Here is a 19,945-nt window from a genome sequence, read left to right as displayed (position 1 = left end):
AAGTAGGTGGGAAGGAGGTGAGGGATGAAAACTTACCTATTGGGTACAATGTGCAATGTTCTGTTGATGGGTACACTAAAGGCCAAGACCTTTTAGGGTCTATACAATATATCCAGGGAATAAAACTGCACTTGTACCGCCTAAATATATTGAAATAAAAAAAAAAAAGGGCCAGGCCTGGTGGCTCACACCCGTAATCCTAAACTCTGGAAGGCTGAGGTGGGAGGATTGCTTGAAGCCAGGAGTTGGAGACCAGCCTGAGCAAGAGTGAGACTCTGTCTCTACAAAAAAATAGAAAAATTAGCTGGGATTGGTGGCACACGCCTGTAGGCCCAACTATGGAGGCTGAGGCAGGAGGATCACTTGGCCCAGGAGTTTGAGGTTGGAGTAAGTTATGATGACACCACTACACTGTAGCCAGGGTGACAGAGCAAGACTCTGTCTCAAAAAAACAAACAAACAAAAAAAAAAACAAAGAAACAACAATAACAACAAAAACACAAGGCCAGGCAGGGTGGCTCATTCCTATAATCCTAGTATTCCAGGAGGCCCAGGGGGGAGACCAGCCTAAGCAAGAGTGAGACCCATTCTCTACCAAAAATAGAAAAAATTATCTGGGCACGGTGGTGCATGCCTCTAGTCCCAGTTACTGAGGAGGCTGAGGCAGGAGGATCACTTGAGCCCAGGAGTTGGAGATTGCAGTGATGACACCACTGCATTCCAGCCTGAGTGACAGAGGGAGAGTCTGTCTCAAAACAATAACAACAACAACAACAAACGCAACTGTGTGAAAGGAGAGCCCAGAGGCCCTGTGAATGAAGCATGAGGATCATCCTAGGCTTTTAAAGCAGGAGGCCCAGAATGCGCAGACCTGGGTGTGGCCAAAGATAAAACTCTTTTACTTCTCATTTGGTTCCAATTGGAGCAACCTCACAGCTTTTGACTAAACTAAGGAGGTGGGAAAAGGTGTGGGGGAGACAGAACAGATCAGCATTTTGTCTGAAAATATTTTAAGTCAGCAAAACACCATCAGTTAGCAATAATATTTAATAACAATTAAATATTGAACAAATTTAGTAGGTAGTACCGCCCTTTAACACCCTTATCTGGACTGCTACCTTTGCTGCTTCTCCTGGCCAAACAGGAATTGCTAGCTGCTCAAGCCTGGCGACTTTATTTCTCCGTGCTGCTGCTCAGCCACTGCTTTTGCAAGGAATAATAATCTTTCCTTCCAACTGCCTGCCAACATCTTAAACTTCTTTCAAAGATCTATGAATTAATTACTGTATCATCAAGTATTTATTGTGTTTGTTGAGTACATACAGTGTGTAAGGATGAAGAGAGCTCATAGTATAATTCAAGTAAGAGGAAGAAATACATATAAAATATAATCTTAATATATTAATGCTATACGATAGGTTCTCTCTCTCTCTCTCTTTTTTTTTTTTTTGTGGAGTCAGAGTCTCACTCTGTCACCCTGGCTACAGTGTAGTGGTGTCGTCATAGCTCAACCTCCAACTCCTGGGCTCAAATGATGCTCCTGCTTTAGCCTCCTGAATAGCTAGGACTATAGGCGTGCACCACTACACTCCATCACGCCTGGCTAATTTTTTCTATTTTTAGTAGAGATGGGGTCTCCCTCTTGCTCAGGCTGGTTTTGAACTCCTGAGTCCAAGCGATCCTCCTGCCTCAGCCTTCCAGAATGCTAGGATTATGGGCGTGAGCCATCGCACCAAGCCTAGGTTCTCCTTTTTATAACAGCTTTATTGACAAATTATCACGCACCATAAAATTCATCCTTTTAAAGCATAGACTTCAGTGGTTTTTATTAAAAGTATATCACAGAGTTGTAAAATCAACATTATTATCTAATTTTAGAACATTTCATCACCCCAAAAAGAAACCCTGGATTCGTGAGCAAAAATTTCCCCATTCTTCCCTTCATTCCAACCCCTGGTAACTGCTAATCTACTTTCTGTCTCTATAGATTTGCCTATTTTGGACATTTCATATAAATGGAATCATACAATATATGGCCTTTGTGATTGGTTTCTTTCACTTTGCATAAAGTTTTCAACGTTAATACAGGTTGTATCATGTATCAGTACTTCTTTACTTTTTATAGCTGAATAATATTCCATCGTAGGGATATACCACATACTGTTTAGCCATTTATCAGTTGATGGGCATTTGGGTTGCTTTTACTTTTTGGCTATTATGAATAATGCTGTGAAGAACATAAGTACAAGGTTTTGCATGGACATAAGTTTTCATATTTCTTGAGTATACACTTAGGACTAGAATTGCTGGAGCATAGGGCAATTCTATTTTTAACCTTTTAAGGAACTATCAGACTGTTTTCCAAAGTCACTGTATCATTTTACAATTCCTCCAACAATGTATGAGTGCTCCAATTTCTCCATATTTTGTCAACACTTGTTATTGTCTGTCTTTTTACTTTGTGTGCGTGTGTGTGTGTGACCTGTCACCCAGGCTAGAGTACCTTGGTGTCAGCCTAGCTCACAGCAACCTCAAAGTCCTGGACTCAAACGATCCTCTGCGTCAACCTCTTGAGTAGTTGGAACTACAGGTGTACGCCTGGCTAATTTTTTTATGCCATGCCTGGCTAATTTTTTTTCCTGTTTTTTGTAGAGATGAGGTCTTGCTCTTGCTCAGGCTGGTCTTGAACTCCTGACTTCAAGCAGTCCACCCGCTTCGGCCTCCCAGAGTGCTAGGATTACAGGCATGAGCCACCGAGCCAGCCTTGACATTTTTTTTTTCTCTTTTTTTTTCATTTTAGTAACTTGCTCAAGTTCACATACAGCCTTGACATTTTTAAAAAGAATAACAGGTTGTCCAAATTCCACTTTCTTCTTCCTCCTCCCACCCTGCCCCGCAACTCTTCTAAATTCTCATGCCAGGCAGTAGCTCCAGAATCATACTCCAGGATGACAAGACGAGGTGGGTGTATTAGCATCAGAGGTGGACATTCAAATCCTATTTCCATCCCCTAAGCTGCAATGAACAAGATCTCTCAATCAAGGATATCTTTTCCTTACCAAAACCTTAACAAGAGAACTAATTTAAAGCAAAACCAGCTACACAGACACCTCTGAGTCCCATGTAGAAAATTTATTATATTCTCAGAGGGAGCACACTGTCTGGGTTGCCATGGACACAACAGGGAAAGAGCATTGAATTGGCAGCTAGGGGACCTGGGCTTTGAGTACAGTCCTGCCATTAATTAGCTGCACCACCTTGGTTGGACAAGTCACTTAATTTCTTTGGCCTCTTGTGAAACAGAGGAGTTGGAATAAAGTATCTAGTAAAGTCTCTTCCAAATATAAAAAAAGTAAGCTTTGATGACATGTTTAATAGTTATTTTAACTAAAATGTTATTAATATACATAGTTATTGCAGAATGTCATTTAATATGTCTCAAGTGTTATTCATAGTTCATGGTTATCTTATAAACAATCTGACGGTCTAATATGCAGGTTATTTTATAAGAATTCAAGATGTGATTACTAAAATATTTAATAGACTTACCAGGGGTTGGCTTTTGTGGTTTATTATTGGTCACGTGTATGTGTTGTAGCCAAGCTCTCACACGGAAGTGTGTTACTTTGTGACAGTCTGCCTTATCTTTGTTTATAAATGAGATTTTATAAAGTATGGAAGGGGTTCATATTCAGTCTAGTGTAGTGGCAAAAAGCACAGTCTCTGGTCAGACTCGCTAGGTATGAATCCTAATTCTCTCAGTACCATCCATACCATTGTGGCCAAGTTGTTCCTAACCTGTGGTGTCCTCAGGTATAAAGTGGGAGCAAAAGATACTACCTTTCCCTCATTTGGTTGTTGTGAGAATTGAGTGAAATAAGGCCCTTTTAGTTTCTATACAATATATCCAGGTAATAAAACTGCACTTGTTGGCTGGGCGCGGTGGCTAATGCCTGTAATCCTAGCACTCTGGGAGGCCGAGGTGGGAGGATTGCTTGAGCTCAAGAGTTCGAGACCAGCCTGAGCAAGAGTGAGACCCCATCTCTACTAAAAATACAAGTAAATTATATGGACAACTAAAAATATATGTAGAAAAAATTAGCCGGGCATGGTGGCGCACGCCTGTAGTCCGAGCTACTCGGGAGGCTTACAAGGGCTTAGAATTGTAGTTGGTATGTAGTGTCTGCCCAACAAATAAAAGCTATTTTACTGTTATTTATGATATGTAAAAAGAAAGATCTCCTTCATGCATGTTATTTACAAATGAGGAGGTAAATAACAGACTAATGGCTGAAAGGAGTAGAATCTACTATCTTTGGGAAGCAGGAATTAGTTTAAGGAGATGACTGCAATTTTTATTACAAACCATGTAGAACTACATAGACTTATGCATATTTTCATTTAAATAACTATAATTTGAAAAACAGAAGTGGGTTTGAGGAAAATCAATGTGTTGATAATTTTTTAGAGGGAATTAAGGTAATGGTTCCAAAACCTTGTTATACGATTCATTTTTTCCAGTGTTAGATTGAATGGAAGACAAGGACAATGTGACACATTTTTCAAAAACCTAATTCATATAATTAATATGAAAGTTGTCCTTTATTCTCAGATCAGTGTTTCTTTATTGTGTTAAAAATAGCATTTCCTTTGGTGAACGAACTGATGGGATAATACAAAAAGAAAAAAAGATAAAAAAATAAAAGTAGCATTTCTTTTATGAAATAAAGGAGAGAATAAATTTTTTAAAATCCTTAGAAAAATTGAAAATTGAAATTTTTTTCTATGGCAGTCACCTTTCTCCCTTTTTTGGTTTAATTTTAAAGATCTGTCCAATCCAATATTCTAAGAACCACTATTCTACTTGGGAAAGGTTAGTGCATACTGTGTAGGACAGTTGCAGCCATTTAGGTAAAAGATTCTGTTCTGGGCCAGGAGAAGTACCATGAAGAATGGAAAGAGAGCAAGCCAAGTGTGTCATCACTGGGGAATGTTCCATGGGACTCAGGAGACAACTGGACTCCAAGCAGGGTTGGGGGCTGGGGAGAGAATCAAGAGTGACTCCCAAGGTCTCACCTCCTCCTCAAGCCTCCTTTGTCTGTGGGCCCTTTCCTTAGTTATTTCCATATGACATGCGGCCTCCCACCGCTGACCTTTGCACACCCTGCTGCTGCCTGCTGCCCAGGAAGCTCTTTCCCTCTTCTTTACCTGCTCCTACCTCTTTTGTGATTTCACCACTACTTGTGGCTTATAACTCAAATGTCACTGCTCAGTGAGCCCGTTCTTGTCTCCCTAGTGGAGTTTGTGTCCCCCTGTAGTACAATCCCAGAGCACTGTGAATCTTTGGGAACACTTACCACTGCTTGTAATGATACATTTGTTTTTGTGATTGGTTGTCTCCTCTACTCAATAAAGGTGAGGACCATATTTGTGTTTATTCACTGTTGTGTTTCCAATGCCTAATACCTTGTATGGTGTCAATAAGTATTCATTAAATAAAAGACTGAATGTATCCATCAGGTCTGACACTTTGTACAGACTTTTATAGTCACTTAGAAATCTATAGGCAAGAATGCATTGATAGGCAAATGGAAGGTATATAGGCCCATCATAAAAATTATCATCACTGTTTCCAAGTGGCAGTTTCTGCCAAGTATACTAGCTCAACTTAACAACACTTTACATACGTCAAACAGACATGAAGCAGGTGACAACTATTTCCTGGTCTTTGGGTTACATTTTGCCAGAATAACAAAATTGGCCCTTTATGAGCCAACTGGGTAGATGAGTAGGCAGACTACAGGGAAGCACAGGGACTTGAGAAATAAGAGAAATAAAACTTTTCCTTCTTAAAATCTTTAAACACCTCCTGTGAACCTCACCTTGACTTAAACGATAAGACTTGCTGCTGTGCTTCCCTCTGTCTGGATTTTAGAAGATGCAGGGATGAACTCCTGAGCAAGGGGCTGGGGGAGGAGTGGTAATTGATGCTTTGATGGCATAAGGCTGGGGGTAAGGAGGGATCCCCAAGGATCAGGTATAACTTTTGAGCCACACTGTCCAGATTCATGGCGCATTTCCCTATCTGTATTTTTCTGTGTATTTCCCTACGAAACAGCAGTCAGTGAAGTCTTGTTTAAATGCCCTGATGGTGTTTTGGTCTAAGCTCAGGCTAGTGAATCATCAGCCTTTGTCATTGTTGTCTTGAGACCCCTCCTCACTTGTAGATTCCTCTTGAGTAGTAAACTTCCTAGTTCTTAGGTTTGTTTTCTTTAAGGAAGATGCTTTTCTACACATTTCCTCTCCCTTTAAAACCTATGAAGTATACATCATCATCGTCTCCATTTTTTACTGGTGAGAAACAGTCCTGGAGAGGTTAAGGAACATGCCCAAGGCCACAAGGTAGCAAATGGCAGGGCTGACTATTCAACCCATACTTTTTCCACAGACAGTCTATAATAATTGCTATAATAAAAGTTCAGACCAATAATCTGTTTAAATGTGTAATGCAAAGTAATGAATAGAAAATTATAATTTATTTAGTTATCTTGAACATCACTTCCCTTTACCTCTCCACTTTAGAGGTTGGACTTGTCCAGGTAGTGTAAAATGTGATTTCTTTTACAACTGCATCTAAAACAAATAACCAAGAAATATCAATGGCTTTTGGGAACCTCAGAACACAGGTTTTTACTTTGATTTGCTTTTTAAAAAATGAGATATAATTCACATATCATGATAGTCACCCTTTTAAAGTATATAATTCATTAGGTTTTTGGTATATTCATGAATTTGTGCAACCATCACGACTACATAATTTGAAAATATTTTTATACTTTCATTCATTTTTGAATTCTCTGCTCTTATAGGTATAAGAGAACAACTAGGTATGTGCAATTGAGAACTCCAAGAAAGATCTAGAGATCTCAAGTGAAACTGGAGTCAGTAAATGTAGTGCTGCTATTGCAGTCTTAAAAAGGGAACTGCATGGCAAGTAGTAAGAATATGACATATAGGTACCACTGTGTCACTGGTGAGATCCCAGTGGACACATTTGTATTCTGTCTAGTTTAAGAGATGCCCTCTAAAAGTGGGGAGGAAAAGGGTCAAAGGAGGGTAAGGAAGATAATTAAAGGGCAGGAAAATAAGATTCACAATGAAAATTTTAAAGAGCTTGCAGTTATTTAGACTAGGAAAGGTTATTTAAGAGAAACTTTAAAGTACATGAAAGGATTGTTATACATAAAATGGTGACCTTTTCTTTCCCCTTCTGTCATTCACTAAAGAAAGGACAAAGAAGATGGATTCATTCTGTGGACGAACAGTTAGGATAGTATAGAAGAAAGTCATGATAGGAGTCTTGTTAACCACCAGAATGGGATGACAGCAAAATATCCTCTGATGCTTTTTGAAAAATTTTTAAAATTCAAAGTAATTTTAGACTTACAGAAAACTTACAAAGACTAGTATAAAAAATTCACTTATCCAGCTGGCCGGGCGCAGTGGCTCACGCCTGTAATCCTAGGACTCTGGGAGGCTGAGGCGGGAGGATTGCTTGAGCTCACGAGTTAGAGAGCAGCCTGAGCAAGAGCGAGACTCCCTTTCTCTACTAAAAATAGAAAGAAATTAGCTGGACAACTAAAAATATATATAGAAAAAAATTAGCTGGGCATGGTGGCACATGCCTGTAGTCCCAGCTACTAGGGAGGCTGAGGCAGGAGAAATCGCTTGAGCCCAGGAGTTTGAGGTTGCTGTGAGCTAGGCTGACCCCACAACACTCTAGCTGGGGCAACAGAGTGAGACTCTGTCTTAAAAAAAAAAAAGAATTCACTTATCCAGATTCCCCAATATTGACATTTTACCACATTTATCATTTTCTCTCTACATATTGTCTGAACCTTTGGAGAGTAAGGTATGAACATGATTCCTCTCTTTTTACCCCTAAATACTTCAGTGGATCCATCCTCAAACAAGAACATTCTCTTGCTGAACCGGAGTAATAGTATGAAAATTGGGAAATTAACACTGATACAATACTATTATTTAATCTATAGACCTTATTTAAAAAAAAGTTTTCCTGGTCCAGGATCACGTCTCTTAAATTCCTTTAATCTGGAACAGTTTTGCACTTTTGTCTTTCATGATCTTAATATATTTAAGAGTACAGGCCAGTTATTTGGAAAGCCTGTTCCTCAATTTGGGTATCTGCTGCTGTGGGTTTTTTTTTACCAGAATTTTCATTGTTTGAGGAGTTTGGGTATGGTCTTGAGTGACTCCTTGAATTAGCCTCTGTCCTCAAGGTTCCTCGCAGCCACTTCATACAGTATTAGATTTACAGATGGTAGTGGATAGACAATAAAACAGTTTTGTTTTCAGAACCTACGGGCTTGTATTACAGAGATTCCACGCCCCCGCCCCCACCGCATTTTACAAGTTCATTTTAACAAAAGGAAGTTTGTGGAAGAATTAGCACCTACTTTTTTTAAGCATTTGAGACTTAAATTACTTGTAAAGCCCATTTTGAGAATCTCACCTTTACAGTGATGAACTATGCCCTAGGCTCAGAAGACAAAGAGCTGCAAAAATGGGTGGGTGTTACTCGTTACAATCATTCAGCAAATATTTGGTGAGTGCCTAGCATATGCTGGGCTCTGCTCTAAGTCCTGGGAATATATTCGAGAACAAAACAAGAAATCCCTGTCTTTGTAAATCTAGTTGGAAAAATTAAACTTTAAAAATGAAAAAATCAGAAACCAGGGATTAGACCTTCTTAAACGGGAAGAATGCAAGTCTCTGTGAAAATGGGCAATTCTGAGATTCAGGATTATAATTTGGATAACGCTGCAGAATCCCTGGTAAACGCGCTGACTTTAAATAAAGTCTTCAGCTTATCCAATTGCACTACACAAATGATTAATCCAAACACCAAAGCTCTAAAAGGACGGCAGGGGCCAGGCTTCCCAACTATTCTAACCATTTGCTCAGCAACAGTCGCCTGCCTGGCGTCGAGCCTCCGGGCTGCCGCGCACAATCGGGTCAACCCCGCGGGGGCCACGCAGCGGGTCCCGCGTCCCTGCAAGGCGGCTCCTCCTGGGCCCCGCAGAGCTGAGCACCTGTGAACCTCGCAGCGAGAAAGCCCCGAGGGAAGGTGGCTCTGGGAAACCGGCTTCTTCAGGCGGCCTCACCCTCTGCAATGCAATCTGGGTGGTTTTTCCAGGTCCCTCCCTGCCTCGTTCCGCGCCCAGTCCCAGCCCCCGCGACGCCCGAGGGCCGGGAGGGTGGCTAGGAGGTACCGGGGTTAGGGCGGGGCGAAGCTACCGCCGCCAGCCACCCGAGCCCATTTATGACTCCGCGTGCTGAAGTCCAGGAGAGGAAGCCACGGACCGGGGTGGTACCTAGCGCCCTCGCGGGCCCTTGCGGCGCTGTGAATGTGGGACCAAGGCCTCGGCTGGCTCTCCGGGGACTCAAGCTGCCACCTGCACCGTAGGCGGCCCCGCCTCCGCCTGCACCTTCCGCCACCTGGAAACGCGTTTTTGCCGGTCTGGGGCTCCTCTTCCCCCTCCCGGGAGCGAGCCTCAGCCGCCACTGGGAAAGCCGGGACTCCAGCTTCCCTTGACTCCCGTCCTGCGAGGTTACCCGGTTTGTAACCCGAGTGGGTTACAGCAGTGATAGTGTGTGCTTGCCTAATTTCACATGAATACGAAGGGCTGGGCACCTGGAGCCGAATTAGTAGTACCTCAGACGGAATTCTGTTCCCAAGAATGGTTTGAAATATAAAACCCGAGGAAACTTCACCTGTAGCGTTTTTCTCTCCAAAATGTTAACGTGACCCACCATATTGCCCTCCGACTTGGTAGCTCGGGGGTGATGGTGGGTGCACAAGTCTCTGGGCAGATCAACTGGGAGGCTGTTTGGGACCTCAGTCAAGTCGACCCACTCCAAGTACAAAGCCACTATGCATGATTGGAGGGCGTGGAGTCAGAGCAGGAAACCGAGGAAGACGCTTCCTTGGCCAGATTTAGGAAAACTTTTATTAGACACGCGGGATAGATGCACTTTATCTAGGGCCCAAGGCAAATCAAAGAAAGTGGACCCCAGCCTTAGAGAAAGTTCCAGTTAAAGTAGTTGGGAAAAAGGTCCATTGCGCCTGAATTTCCTCACGGGGGTCCACCAGCTGCTTTGCGCGCGGTGAGTAACTGCGTCCCGGGGTGGGACTCGGAGGCTGGGCATCCAGCCCCGGGCGTCTGGCTCTGCAGCGCGCGGGGTCCCACTCCTGAAGGTGGGCAGCGCGGCTGGGTTGAGGTGAGCGCGCACCCAGCTCTGGCCAGGAGAAGGGAAGGGCTCGCAGCATTTCTCCTGCTGTTTGCACTGAAAGGTGTGTTGGCTCGGGAGCGGCTTTTCCGGGGTCTGGCAATTGCCCCCGCCACCTCCCGGCTGCCGTTGGCTGGTCCCTCCCTCCGCGGTTAGCCCTCCCCGGGCGCCGCGCCCTGGGCAGCTCCGCACCCCGGGCCTCACCTCTGGCCTCCTTTCGTCTCCCCGCGCCCGGCCTCTACGCTTGACCCTTCAGAACCTTCGGCTTCGTTCCCCACAGCCGGCCTTTATCCGAGCCCCCCAACCTCGGTTACCTCCAGTGGGACTCCCCGACCCCCCCCCCCCCCCAGCGACTCAGCGCCCTTTACCTTTCACCCTTTTCCTGTCTGGCCTGGTCTACCCTCTGGGTGGCAGCCGCTTCTTCCCCACTCCTCCCGTCTCCCCCTCCTCCTCTGTCGCCTTCGCCTCTCCATTCATCCAGCCATTGTCTCCCGCCCCCTCCTCCCCCGTCCCACCTCTCCAAGCGGCCTCCTCCCCCACCACTGCCACGTCGTGGTTTGAAGGAGCCAATCGGCCGGCGCCGCCAGGTGTCTCTTACCTGCACCACGTGGGGGAGGGGGAAGGGGCGGGCAGGTGGAGCCACATCCCAAAACAGAAAAGCTTTCAGCCATTGCGCGCCTCCCAGGGGTGCAGCCTTGCTCCTGGCTTTTTGCATAGACGCACGGGCAATTGAATACAAAAAGGGCAGGCCTCCTGCGCCCTCCTTCCCACCCCCCTTCTTGCCCTGGGTGTGGAGCACCGGCCAGGTGTGGGCTTGGGTGGTTGGTTACCGCCTTTTGCACCAGCGGCAGTGAGGAGGGGGGGTGGGCGCTCTTTCCTTTTCTCTTAGAAGAGGTTTCAGCACAGGTTTTCTCGTTCTCAGTTCCACCCCACCTCACCGCCTCCCGACCCCCCTTCTCCCCCTCCCCACCTATCGTCATGACGGCCTCTCCGGATTACTTGGTGGTGCTTTTTGGGATCACTGCTGGGGCCACCGGGGCCAAGCTGGGCTCGGATGAGAAGGAGCTGATCCTGCTGTTATGGAAAGTCGTGGATCTAGCCAACAAGAAGGTATTTTTTTCCATATTTTTGTCTAAGTGCAAGGAGTAGGGCAAAAAGTTTGTTGTAGAAGTTGGTGGGGCGGGGGAGGTAGGTAAACAAGTGCTCTTGTTTGACCACTTGTGAGGGTGGACCTGAGGCCTAGAGAATCCAGAGTAAAATCTAACTTGTTAGCCAACCTCCTTGGAGCCATTTCAGACCTCCAAAACCTGGCTCAGGTGGGGAGGCCGGCGTCTTCGAGCCGGGTTATTTGCCGGTCGGGGGACGCCCAGCCGAGACGAGGTGGGGTCCCTGAGGCCCCGGGGTCTACTTCCAGGGCCTTTCCGACCTGACCCGGGTGGGGGTGGGGCGGAGGGGGCAGGGACGCTAGCCGACCACTCGGCCACCGGAATCGCTGGCTGCTAGTGAGCTTTGATTGTGCAGCCGGACCTCCGGGCCGCCCCTGCAGGGTAGCGAGGGAGGAGGGTGAAGAACGAGGCTCCCGAGTTGAAGGAGGGGGAAACTGACCCCCGCTTCTCTCCCCCTGGAGGTGGGACAGTTGCACGAAGTACTAGTTAGACCGGATCAGTTGGAACTGACGGAGGATTGCAAAGAAGAAACTAAAATAGACGCCGAAAGCCTGTCCTCCGCGTCGCAGCTGGACCAAGCCCTCCGACAGGTGACAGCCCTGGGCCACGCCACCCACTCCCACCTCAGCCCAACCCCACCAGGCCCCACGCCCTCTCGGGGCGGTCCACGCGTGTCCCTGGGGGCAGGGTGGCGATACTCCTGGCCGCGTGGGTGGGAACTCGGCTTCGGGGCCGGAGTGGGCCTTTTGGGAGGGGGTAGCTGCTGCTCTTCGCCTCTCAGCTCCCAGGGTCTTGGGATGAAATTCTCTGGTTTTCGAGTTGCTTCCCGAGTAGTTCCTGGGGCAGAGAATCAGCCGCGTTTTACCACCCGAGGGACGAGCGGAGTTTGAATCCTAGCTCCAGATTCCAGACGCCCCTGTCTCTTGCAGGGGGTTGGGTCTACAGCCTTGGGGCCGGGGGCGCTGTGGTGTAGACGTGCGGGCGGGCTCCGTCAGGTGTGCAAGAAGTGGACACAATTTTGGTCGGAACCTGGAAGTACCTGTCTTGTTTTAGGCTTCTAAACGCTTAAAGAAAGGCTCGGTTCCATCATTACTTCTTTAGTAGCCCTGGTCTCAGCGCCGGGAAAGGTTTGCAGGTCCGAACATGTAGGGCTGCTCGTTGGGTCACCGCGGAGCGGATGGAATCCCTTTATTGGGATTGAGGTGACCTAAAAACCGGCTGCTCTGGGTGGCGATGGGTGCCGGATCGCGGATAGGGTGGGGCGCTAAACACCTGTGCACAGATGTTTGCCCTGCGATCTCACGGCCTCTGCCCTAGCACACGAGATTCGAGTTACAGGAGAAAGTTATTTGTGGGATGTATTCCAAGAAACGTGTTACTGGACTTTCTAGAGGTGTGTATACCCATTACCCACATTTGTTTATCAGAAACTGGTATCCTTCTTAAGCCTGGCACATCCATACAAAAAAAGTAACACCAGGGAATGATGTAATCAGAAGGCAACCTGCTGATGAAATGAAACCTCTGAATTAAGTCTGGAATGAATATATCATAAAAAGTGGACAGGGCGGGGAGAGACCAAGGGGGAAAAGGCTTTGACTAGTTTTTGCGCCTAAACTGCGGATTGGGTGGAAAGCTTCCCTGCCTAAAGAAATCTAGACGGTCTTTCTGTTTCTAATGTTGCCCCAGCACCAGAATCTCCTTTCAGGGTCCTTAGCGTGGTTTCCTCTGGTTATCACCAAGTGGAGCCACTTTGCAGAGTTCGTAAATCCTGCATCCGTTGCATCCCTGTGTGTCTTTTGTTCTTTCAGTTTAACCAGTCAGTGAGCAACGAACTGAATATTGGGGTGGGCACTTCCTTCTGTCTCTGTACTGACGGGCAGCTTCATGTCAGGCAAATCCTGCATCCTGAGGCTTCCAAGAAGGTAAGAGTGCTGGCTTCCGGAAAAGCGTTGGACCTTTGGGGTGACTGGAGGCTTTTTAGGAAAATTGGCTTATTCAAGTTTCCCTATTTAAAAAACAAATACATATGGGGAGTTATTCTTTAACGAGTACAGAATTTCGGTTTGGGAAGATAAAAACGTTCTGGAAATGGATAGTGGTGATGGTTGCAAAAATGTTAATAGACTTAATGCCACTGAACTGTACACTTAAAATTTAAGATGGTAAATTTAATGTTATGTATATCTTACCACAATAAAAAAAAGCATGACAACTTCAAAGAAATGTTTGGGATTGCAGTAATTTTATAGATACTGTTTGGTGACTTAAAACAATCTCTTTTTGTTTATATCAAATTTTCAAGATGCTTGACATTTTCTCTTTTCTAAAGCTGTTAGAATTTTGGACATTTAAAATAACTACAAGTAGGGAGAAAATAACTGAATTTTAATACATTGTAATGTAATATTCTCATTTGTGTTAAAAATGCTATATCCTAGAAAGAAAGGGACAAAATTTCAATTAAACCTTTTAAATTGTATTTCTAATCATTTCATTTAAGAAAAACTAAATAAGACCTACCCATATTACTAGTGAGGCAGTAGTTATAGCTCACTTTGCTTTGTCTGATGCTGAGTAAATGTTCAAAACTGTATCTTGTATCAAACCAATAGGGTCAGCCCTATCTTTTACCTTTGCTTATATTTCTGATATGAAGAAGATTATAGAGTGAGAAAAATGTAGTGTTACCATGGATATAATGTGATTTCTTTCCTTGGGAGGGATAGTGAGGGGCTGTGGAACAATGCACAGATGAATAACATAGACAGCCAACCCAGTGTAGCCAATCATTTCTGATACAGTTGCTCTTAACAACTTAAATTAGTTTGAGCTGTAACTTTTTATTGTGGCTGGCAGGTACTGAGCTTGAAATGATGGAAGTAGAATATATTTAGGTAATTGTATGAGGCAAGTCTTTCAATGAAAGACGTAGATTGACAATTGATGGCAAAGGCAAGTGAGCAAGTGTAGATTTTATTTCTTTTTATTCCCCAAGTAGGGAAAGATGGGAAATGAGTTAAGTATGTAATGACAGTATTAAAAGTTTGAAGGAGTAACTCAAGTTCCTATGTCTTGAGGAAATTGTTCCTCAAGGAGCCTTAGTAATTATTTGATACAGGGATTACTTTTTTTAAATTCAATGCTAGTATATGAAGATAACTTTTCCTCTTCAAACTCATATGGGGAGGGACAAGACTTCCATCTTTTCCCTATTGGGCCAGAGGAAAAGAGCCGTTTCCATTATTTTTAGATGGACTGCTTTGAATGTGGGAAAACCTCCTGAGAAAAAATATTTTCCTGAGTCACATCTGTGAGGATTTTAAGTACAAGAAACTAAAACAATGTAGTATCATAATGAAAATCATTCTATATATTCATCAAAGAAAAAAGGGGATATGGTAAAACATAATCTTGCCACTTAGAAAACAATATATTGAAATGTCTTTCTCTAACATGAATGTATTTGGAGATATTCTTCCAGATTTGTGTAGAAAAGCCTTGTTTTTAGAAAGACCATTCATACTAAACACACCTTTTAGCCTACTTTATAATTTAATAGAACATCTTTTTTTGTAAGCACTAAATAATACTCAGTATTTTAAATGGATACAACTATTTAAACTGATCTTTTATTGTTGGAGATGTGAGTTATTATTATCATGAGCAGCTTTTAAAAGAGGATTTTTGTGGATAATTGTGAGGATTCATGATTTTTTTGGTAGTTAACTCTTTTAAAAGCTGTGACCATGATGCAGTAATAATGATTTCAAATATAGTAGGAACAGGTCACATCTAATAGAATCCAATGGAAGGAACTTAGGAGACATTTTGCATAAATATTTAACTAACATTAAGTCTTTCTTTTCTTGATTTTTCTAACATACAAATGGGTAGAAATTACTAGTAAGTGAACACAAACTATTTTGAAGACTTAGGAAAAATCTAAATTCAGTTTTAAAAAAATCTTTAAAAGTTATTCAATGATGGTTTTTTTTTGTTCAGAAAAAAATGAAACAATAGTGTAATATTTGCCCACACAGTTGAGCTTCAATAACCACAGGAGTGGTGCTAGTAGCTAAGAACAGCAGGTAACCATTTCTCCTTTGCCTTTGGAATTTGTGAGATTTATTTTAAAGTTTCATTTGAATTGTCAGATATAGCTGAATAGTTGTCAGGAAAACTAATATGGGGCTATAATTTGGCACAAAAATAATCCTTTTCAGGTAATCAGGAATTTACTGTCCTAATCTAATTTAGTACTGAAAATATGCATTATTAAAACCCAATGGTTGAACCTACTAAGTTTTACAATTTAGTCTTATGTCTAAACTTATACATCTGTGTGGAAACAGGATTGATATTGCTGCCTGAAAACACAGATGGTCTAAAATGATTATGGCTGGAAAAAGTAGTATTACCACCCAGAAAATATAAAATATAACAGCCCAAATGTATTATAGCTTCAGAAATGTTTTGAGTGGAATGCATACTGGAACACAAACATTGTAATCCATTGCCTTAAAATGAGATGAATTTTTTTTCTTGAGACTTGTGTGCAGAATCTAATACAGCAACAAGACGGGCTGTTAAAAATAAAGCCACTCTCACATTAAATTTTTAAACATTTTGGTAAAATATGCTTACATTCAATTTTAGGTTCCTAATAATTAGGAAGACATTAACCCCAAATCACCTAGTTAACAGTGTCTACTTTATCCTTCCTCAGAATGTACTACTACCTGAATGCTTCTATTCCTTTTTTGATCTTCGAAAAGAATTCAAGAAGTGTTGCCCTGGGTCACCTGATATTGACAAACTAGATGTTGCAGCAATGACAGAGTGTATCCTTTAAATGATTATCGGAGAAGCATTTGAAAAGATAGCTCCAGGAAAAAAATGGTAATTCAAGAAATTTTAAAATGTTATTTTTTCATGTCAGGTGGGTAATGTGCTGATGAAGGAGGCATATCTCTCTCATGAGCATGAAAATCCAATCATCATGCTAATGAACTATGAAAGGTTCTTTAAACATTTTAAACTTTCTCAGCATATGAATGAAATTGGCCTGTCAAATTTGTCTACAGTGCTAGCAGGAACTAATAGTGGGATTATGGGCATCTTTGAAAGTAGTTATAATTAATTGAATTTGAACAGTTGAATGGATTTACAGATGGATTTTTGTGAGGTGATCACATCTGAAATAGAATTCAATTTCAGATTATGGGATTTTTTTTTTTTTTTAACTGGAGAAGAATGTTAAGACTACTTTCTTTGGTGCAGATCCCAAGGCCACTTGTTCTCGATTACTACCTTGGTTTTAGTGTCCATTTTGGCTTCTTTGGAATGAAGCCAATGAATTTTTTGAAATTAGTGGGTATGTCCTCCTTACAAACTGCTGTTCACTGGGTTCCCCTTTTAACCTCCCCTCAGTTTCTCAAATACATACAAGAAGATGGTGATTATAATCTATCTGAAGATGGCAAAATGGGGTCTGGATTGTCCCCCCAAATTCTTTAATTACCAAGGTAGTATATTTGATGTGTTATATATTATAAAAGCAAATATTATATGATCACAAGTCTGTAATCATGAATGACCCATCACTTTGGGTCCATTAAGTCTTTAAAGTTCTAACTAACAAGCAGTCATCTGCTAATCTATCAGATGTTACATTCAGTAGTCATCAGGTTAAGTGGCTCCCCCAAAGCCACTGTGGGACTCATCATGAAGTTGAATCTTAAGTTACTTTCAGTAACTTGTGGGTTATAGATTTTTATTCTTAAACTTTCTTATTTCAAGAACTAAAGTCTGGTTTTTATCTTATTTCAAAATTTACTTTCCTGATTGAAGAAGGTTGTTTGCTTATTTTTTCTAACTACTTGTTATTAGTAGGTCAAACCCATCTTTATTTTTTTTTATTTTTTTTTATTTTATTTTTTTTGAGACAGAGTCTCGCTCTGTTGCCCGGGCTAGAGTGAGTGCCGTGGCGTCAGCCTAGCTCACAGCAACCTCAAACTCCTGGGCTTAAGCAATCCTCCTGTCTCAGCCTCCCGAGTAGCTGGGACTACAGGCATGCGCCACCATGCCCGGCTAATTTTTTCTATATATATTTTTAGTTGTCCATATAATTTCTTTCTATTTTTAGTAGAGATGGGGTCTCGCTCTTGCTCAGGCTGGTCTCGAACTCCTGACCTTGAGCGATCCACCCGCCTCGGCCTCCCAGAATGCTAGGATTACAGGCGTGAGCCACCACGCCCGGCCCAAACCCATCTTTATTTGCCTTCTTGGAATCAGCTGGAATTTTGGGTTAGCATCACTAGGAATGCTGGAAAGAAGGTGGAATAAGCTTATTTTGAAGATATTCTCATGAGAATTTTGTTGAAAGGTTGGGACAACAGGGAAATTCTTGTTTTGTTGGTTTGAATGCTGTATTAGCTGAGGCTGCAATAACAAATACTGTAGACTGGGTGACTTAAACAAAAGAAATTTACTTTCTCACAGTACTGGAGGCTGGGAAAACCAAGATCAGGGTATATCATGGTTGGGTTCTGGTAAGGGCTATTCCTAGCCTGCAGATAGCCACCTCCTCTCTGTGTCTCATGGCATCTAGAAAAAAATAAGTAGACTGGGAGAAAAATCTAATAAGTTTCTTAATTTAGAAAAAGACAATTTTCCTAAGAAAGGCAGTATATTAATTGTTTATCCTCAACTATTCAGTTTCTTCTTTTAGTAATTATAGGTTAGTAATACTAGTAAAGATTTCCATAGCTACAAACAGAGGTTCTTGTATTTAGGTATGTTGGTTTTCTCAATGTGTTGACAGTTCAGAGAAGTCATGTTAAAGTTCATTTTTTTTTCCTCTTTGGTTTTTAAGAGCTTCATATATATATATATAATTTGAGGGTATTAGTAAACATTTTCAAAATGGTTACGTGGGCTTCTTGTTCTGTGTTGTATTTTCTCCACACCACTATACAGTACTTAAAAAAGTTGCATTATCATTAGGTGAATAAGTAGGATGCTGTGCCAATTTTTTCTGTCATTTCTTTTAATCCTAGCTTTATGGTTTGTGTTGGCAGTTCTTTTTTAAATGCCATAGAGATGAAAATCAGAAATTTTTGACTATGATAAACAGATGAATTGTAAATAAAGCTAAGTTGTGCTCCATTTTAGGCACATCACACCTGAAATTGAGGAAGGAAGTCATGGCCATTTAACAATGCATTCACTGAAAAAAAAAATGAAAGGATTTTATATTATCTTTCTTTAAAAATGGCTTAATTTAGTCTAGTTGCTTTGGACATACTTTGGAAGAATCTTGGATTTATAGTTTTGTTACCAATTAAAAGGTGGATTTTAATCTTAAATGTTTTAATATTATGCTGCATATGTCTTTCCCATTTAACAGATTAGAAATACTATGAAGCTTTCTTAGTTAGCAATGGTTTTTATTTTACATTGCTGCTGTGATCAATTATTTTATGACTCCTATTCAGAGAAATCATTTTTTCCCTGACTAGGCCACCACACCACTTCCTGAGGTCAAATGCAATCATACCAAATCTGAACATCCATTTGTGCTCATCTATGCAAAGTATTTTTACAATGTCTGAACTAAAGAGTTGTTCTGTTCTTTCAGAACACTAAACATGTTCATTTTCCTTGCTAATATGGAAATGACGTTGAATTTTGAAACCTAAAGATAGTCATTAAACATTCTTCATGGTTTTGCCAAGTAGATGCAGAGTCATTTGCTCCTCAGGGATTTACCTGTTCCACCAGCTAAACCATGGGGGAGGGAGAGAGGCTTCTGTTGACATCTGGAAAGGAATAAGTAAGATAATGCACAAGTTGATATGCTTGTTTAATTTTTTCTTGCTGTGAAATAGTTGTATTCTTTATTTAAATGAGTGTACAGAAATATTGACTTTATTTGGAGCCTCAGTGATTTCACAGTACACTAAGTGTATTGGGAACATGCTTTATTAACTTTACATTTAAGTAAATTTTTTCTCATTTAGTTTTTAGTTAATAGACTTTATCTTTTTTTGAGCCAGGGTCTTCACTGTGTTTCCCAGGCTGGCCTTAAACTCCTGAGCTCAAGTGATCCTTCCACCTGAGCCTCCCAAGTAGCTGGGACTACAGGTGTGCCCCGCTATACCTGGTGACTTTATCTTTTACAGCAGTTTTAGATTCAGAGCAAAATTAAGTAGAAAGTACAGAGCGTTCCCATATAACCTCTGATTCACACATACATACATCTCCCACTGTCAACATGCTGCACAAGAGAGGTTACATTTGTTACAATTGATGAACCTACATTGATACATCATTACTCAAAGTTTATAGTTTACACTGGGGTTCGCTTGGTGTTATACATTCTGTGGGTTTTGACAAATGTATAATGCCATGTATCCACCATTACAGTATCAGAATACATGGTAATACCAGCATAGCATGGAATA

The 19,945-nt window shown here is 42.1% G+C and overlaps 1 protein-coding gene and 1 pseudogene across 5 annotated transcripts in view; one reads left to right on the top strand and one right to left on the bottom strand.

Moving 5' to 3' along the window:
* The first annotated feature begins 11,144 nt into the window (after positions 1 to 11,144).
* ESRP1 (epithelial splicing regulatory protein 1) overlaps positions 11,145 to 19,945 on the top strand; it is a 60,281-nt gene continuing 51,480 nt past the window's right edge. For all 5 annotated transcript variants that reach the window (XM_069465488.1, XM_069465486.1, XM_069465485.1 and 2 more), the window contains exons 1-4: positions 11,145 to 11,421; positions 11,939 to 12,067; positions 13,289 to 13,402; positions 16,207 to 16,321. In XM_069465488.1, the coding sequence (XP_069321589.1) occupies positions 11,290 to 11,421; positions 11,939 to 12,067; positions 13,289 to 13,402; positions 16,207 to 16,321 (490 nt within the window). In that variant the 5' untranslated portion in view covers positions 11,145 to 11,289. The remainder of the gene's footprint in view (positions 11,422 to 11,938; positions 12,068 to 13,288; positions 13,403 to 16,206; positions 16,322 to 19,945) is intronic.
* Positions 16,414 to 16,502, bottom strand: LOC138382310 (small nucleolar RNA U13; annotated as a pseudogene).

This window comes from Eulemur rufifrons, chromosome 3 (genome assembly GCF_041146395.1).
Source record: "Eulemur rufifrons isolate Redbay chromosome 3, OSU_ERuf_1, whole genome shotgun sequence".
NCBI lineage: Eukaryota > Metazoa > Chordata > Mammalia > Primates > Lemuridae > Eulemur > Eulemur rufifrons.
Note: the sequence above shows the minus strand (reverse complement) of the source record. Positions and strands in the feature narration are given on the sequence as shown.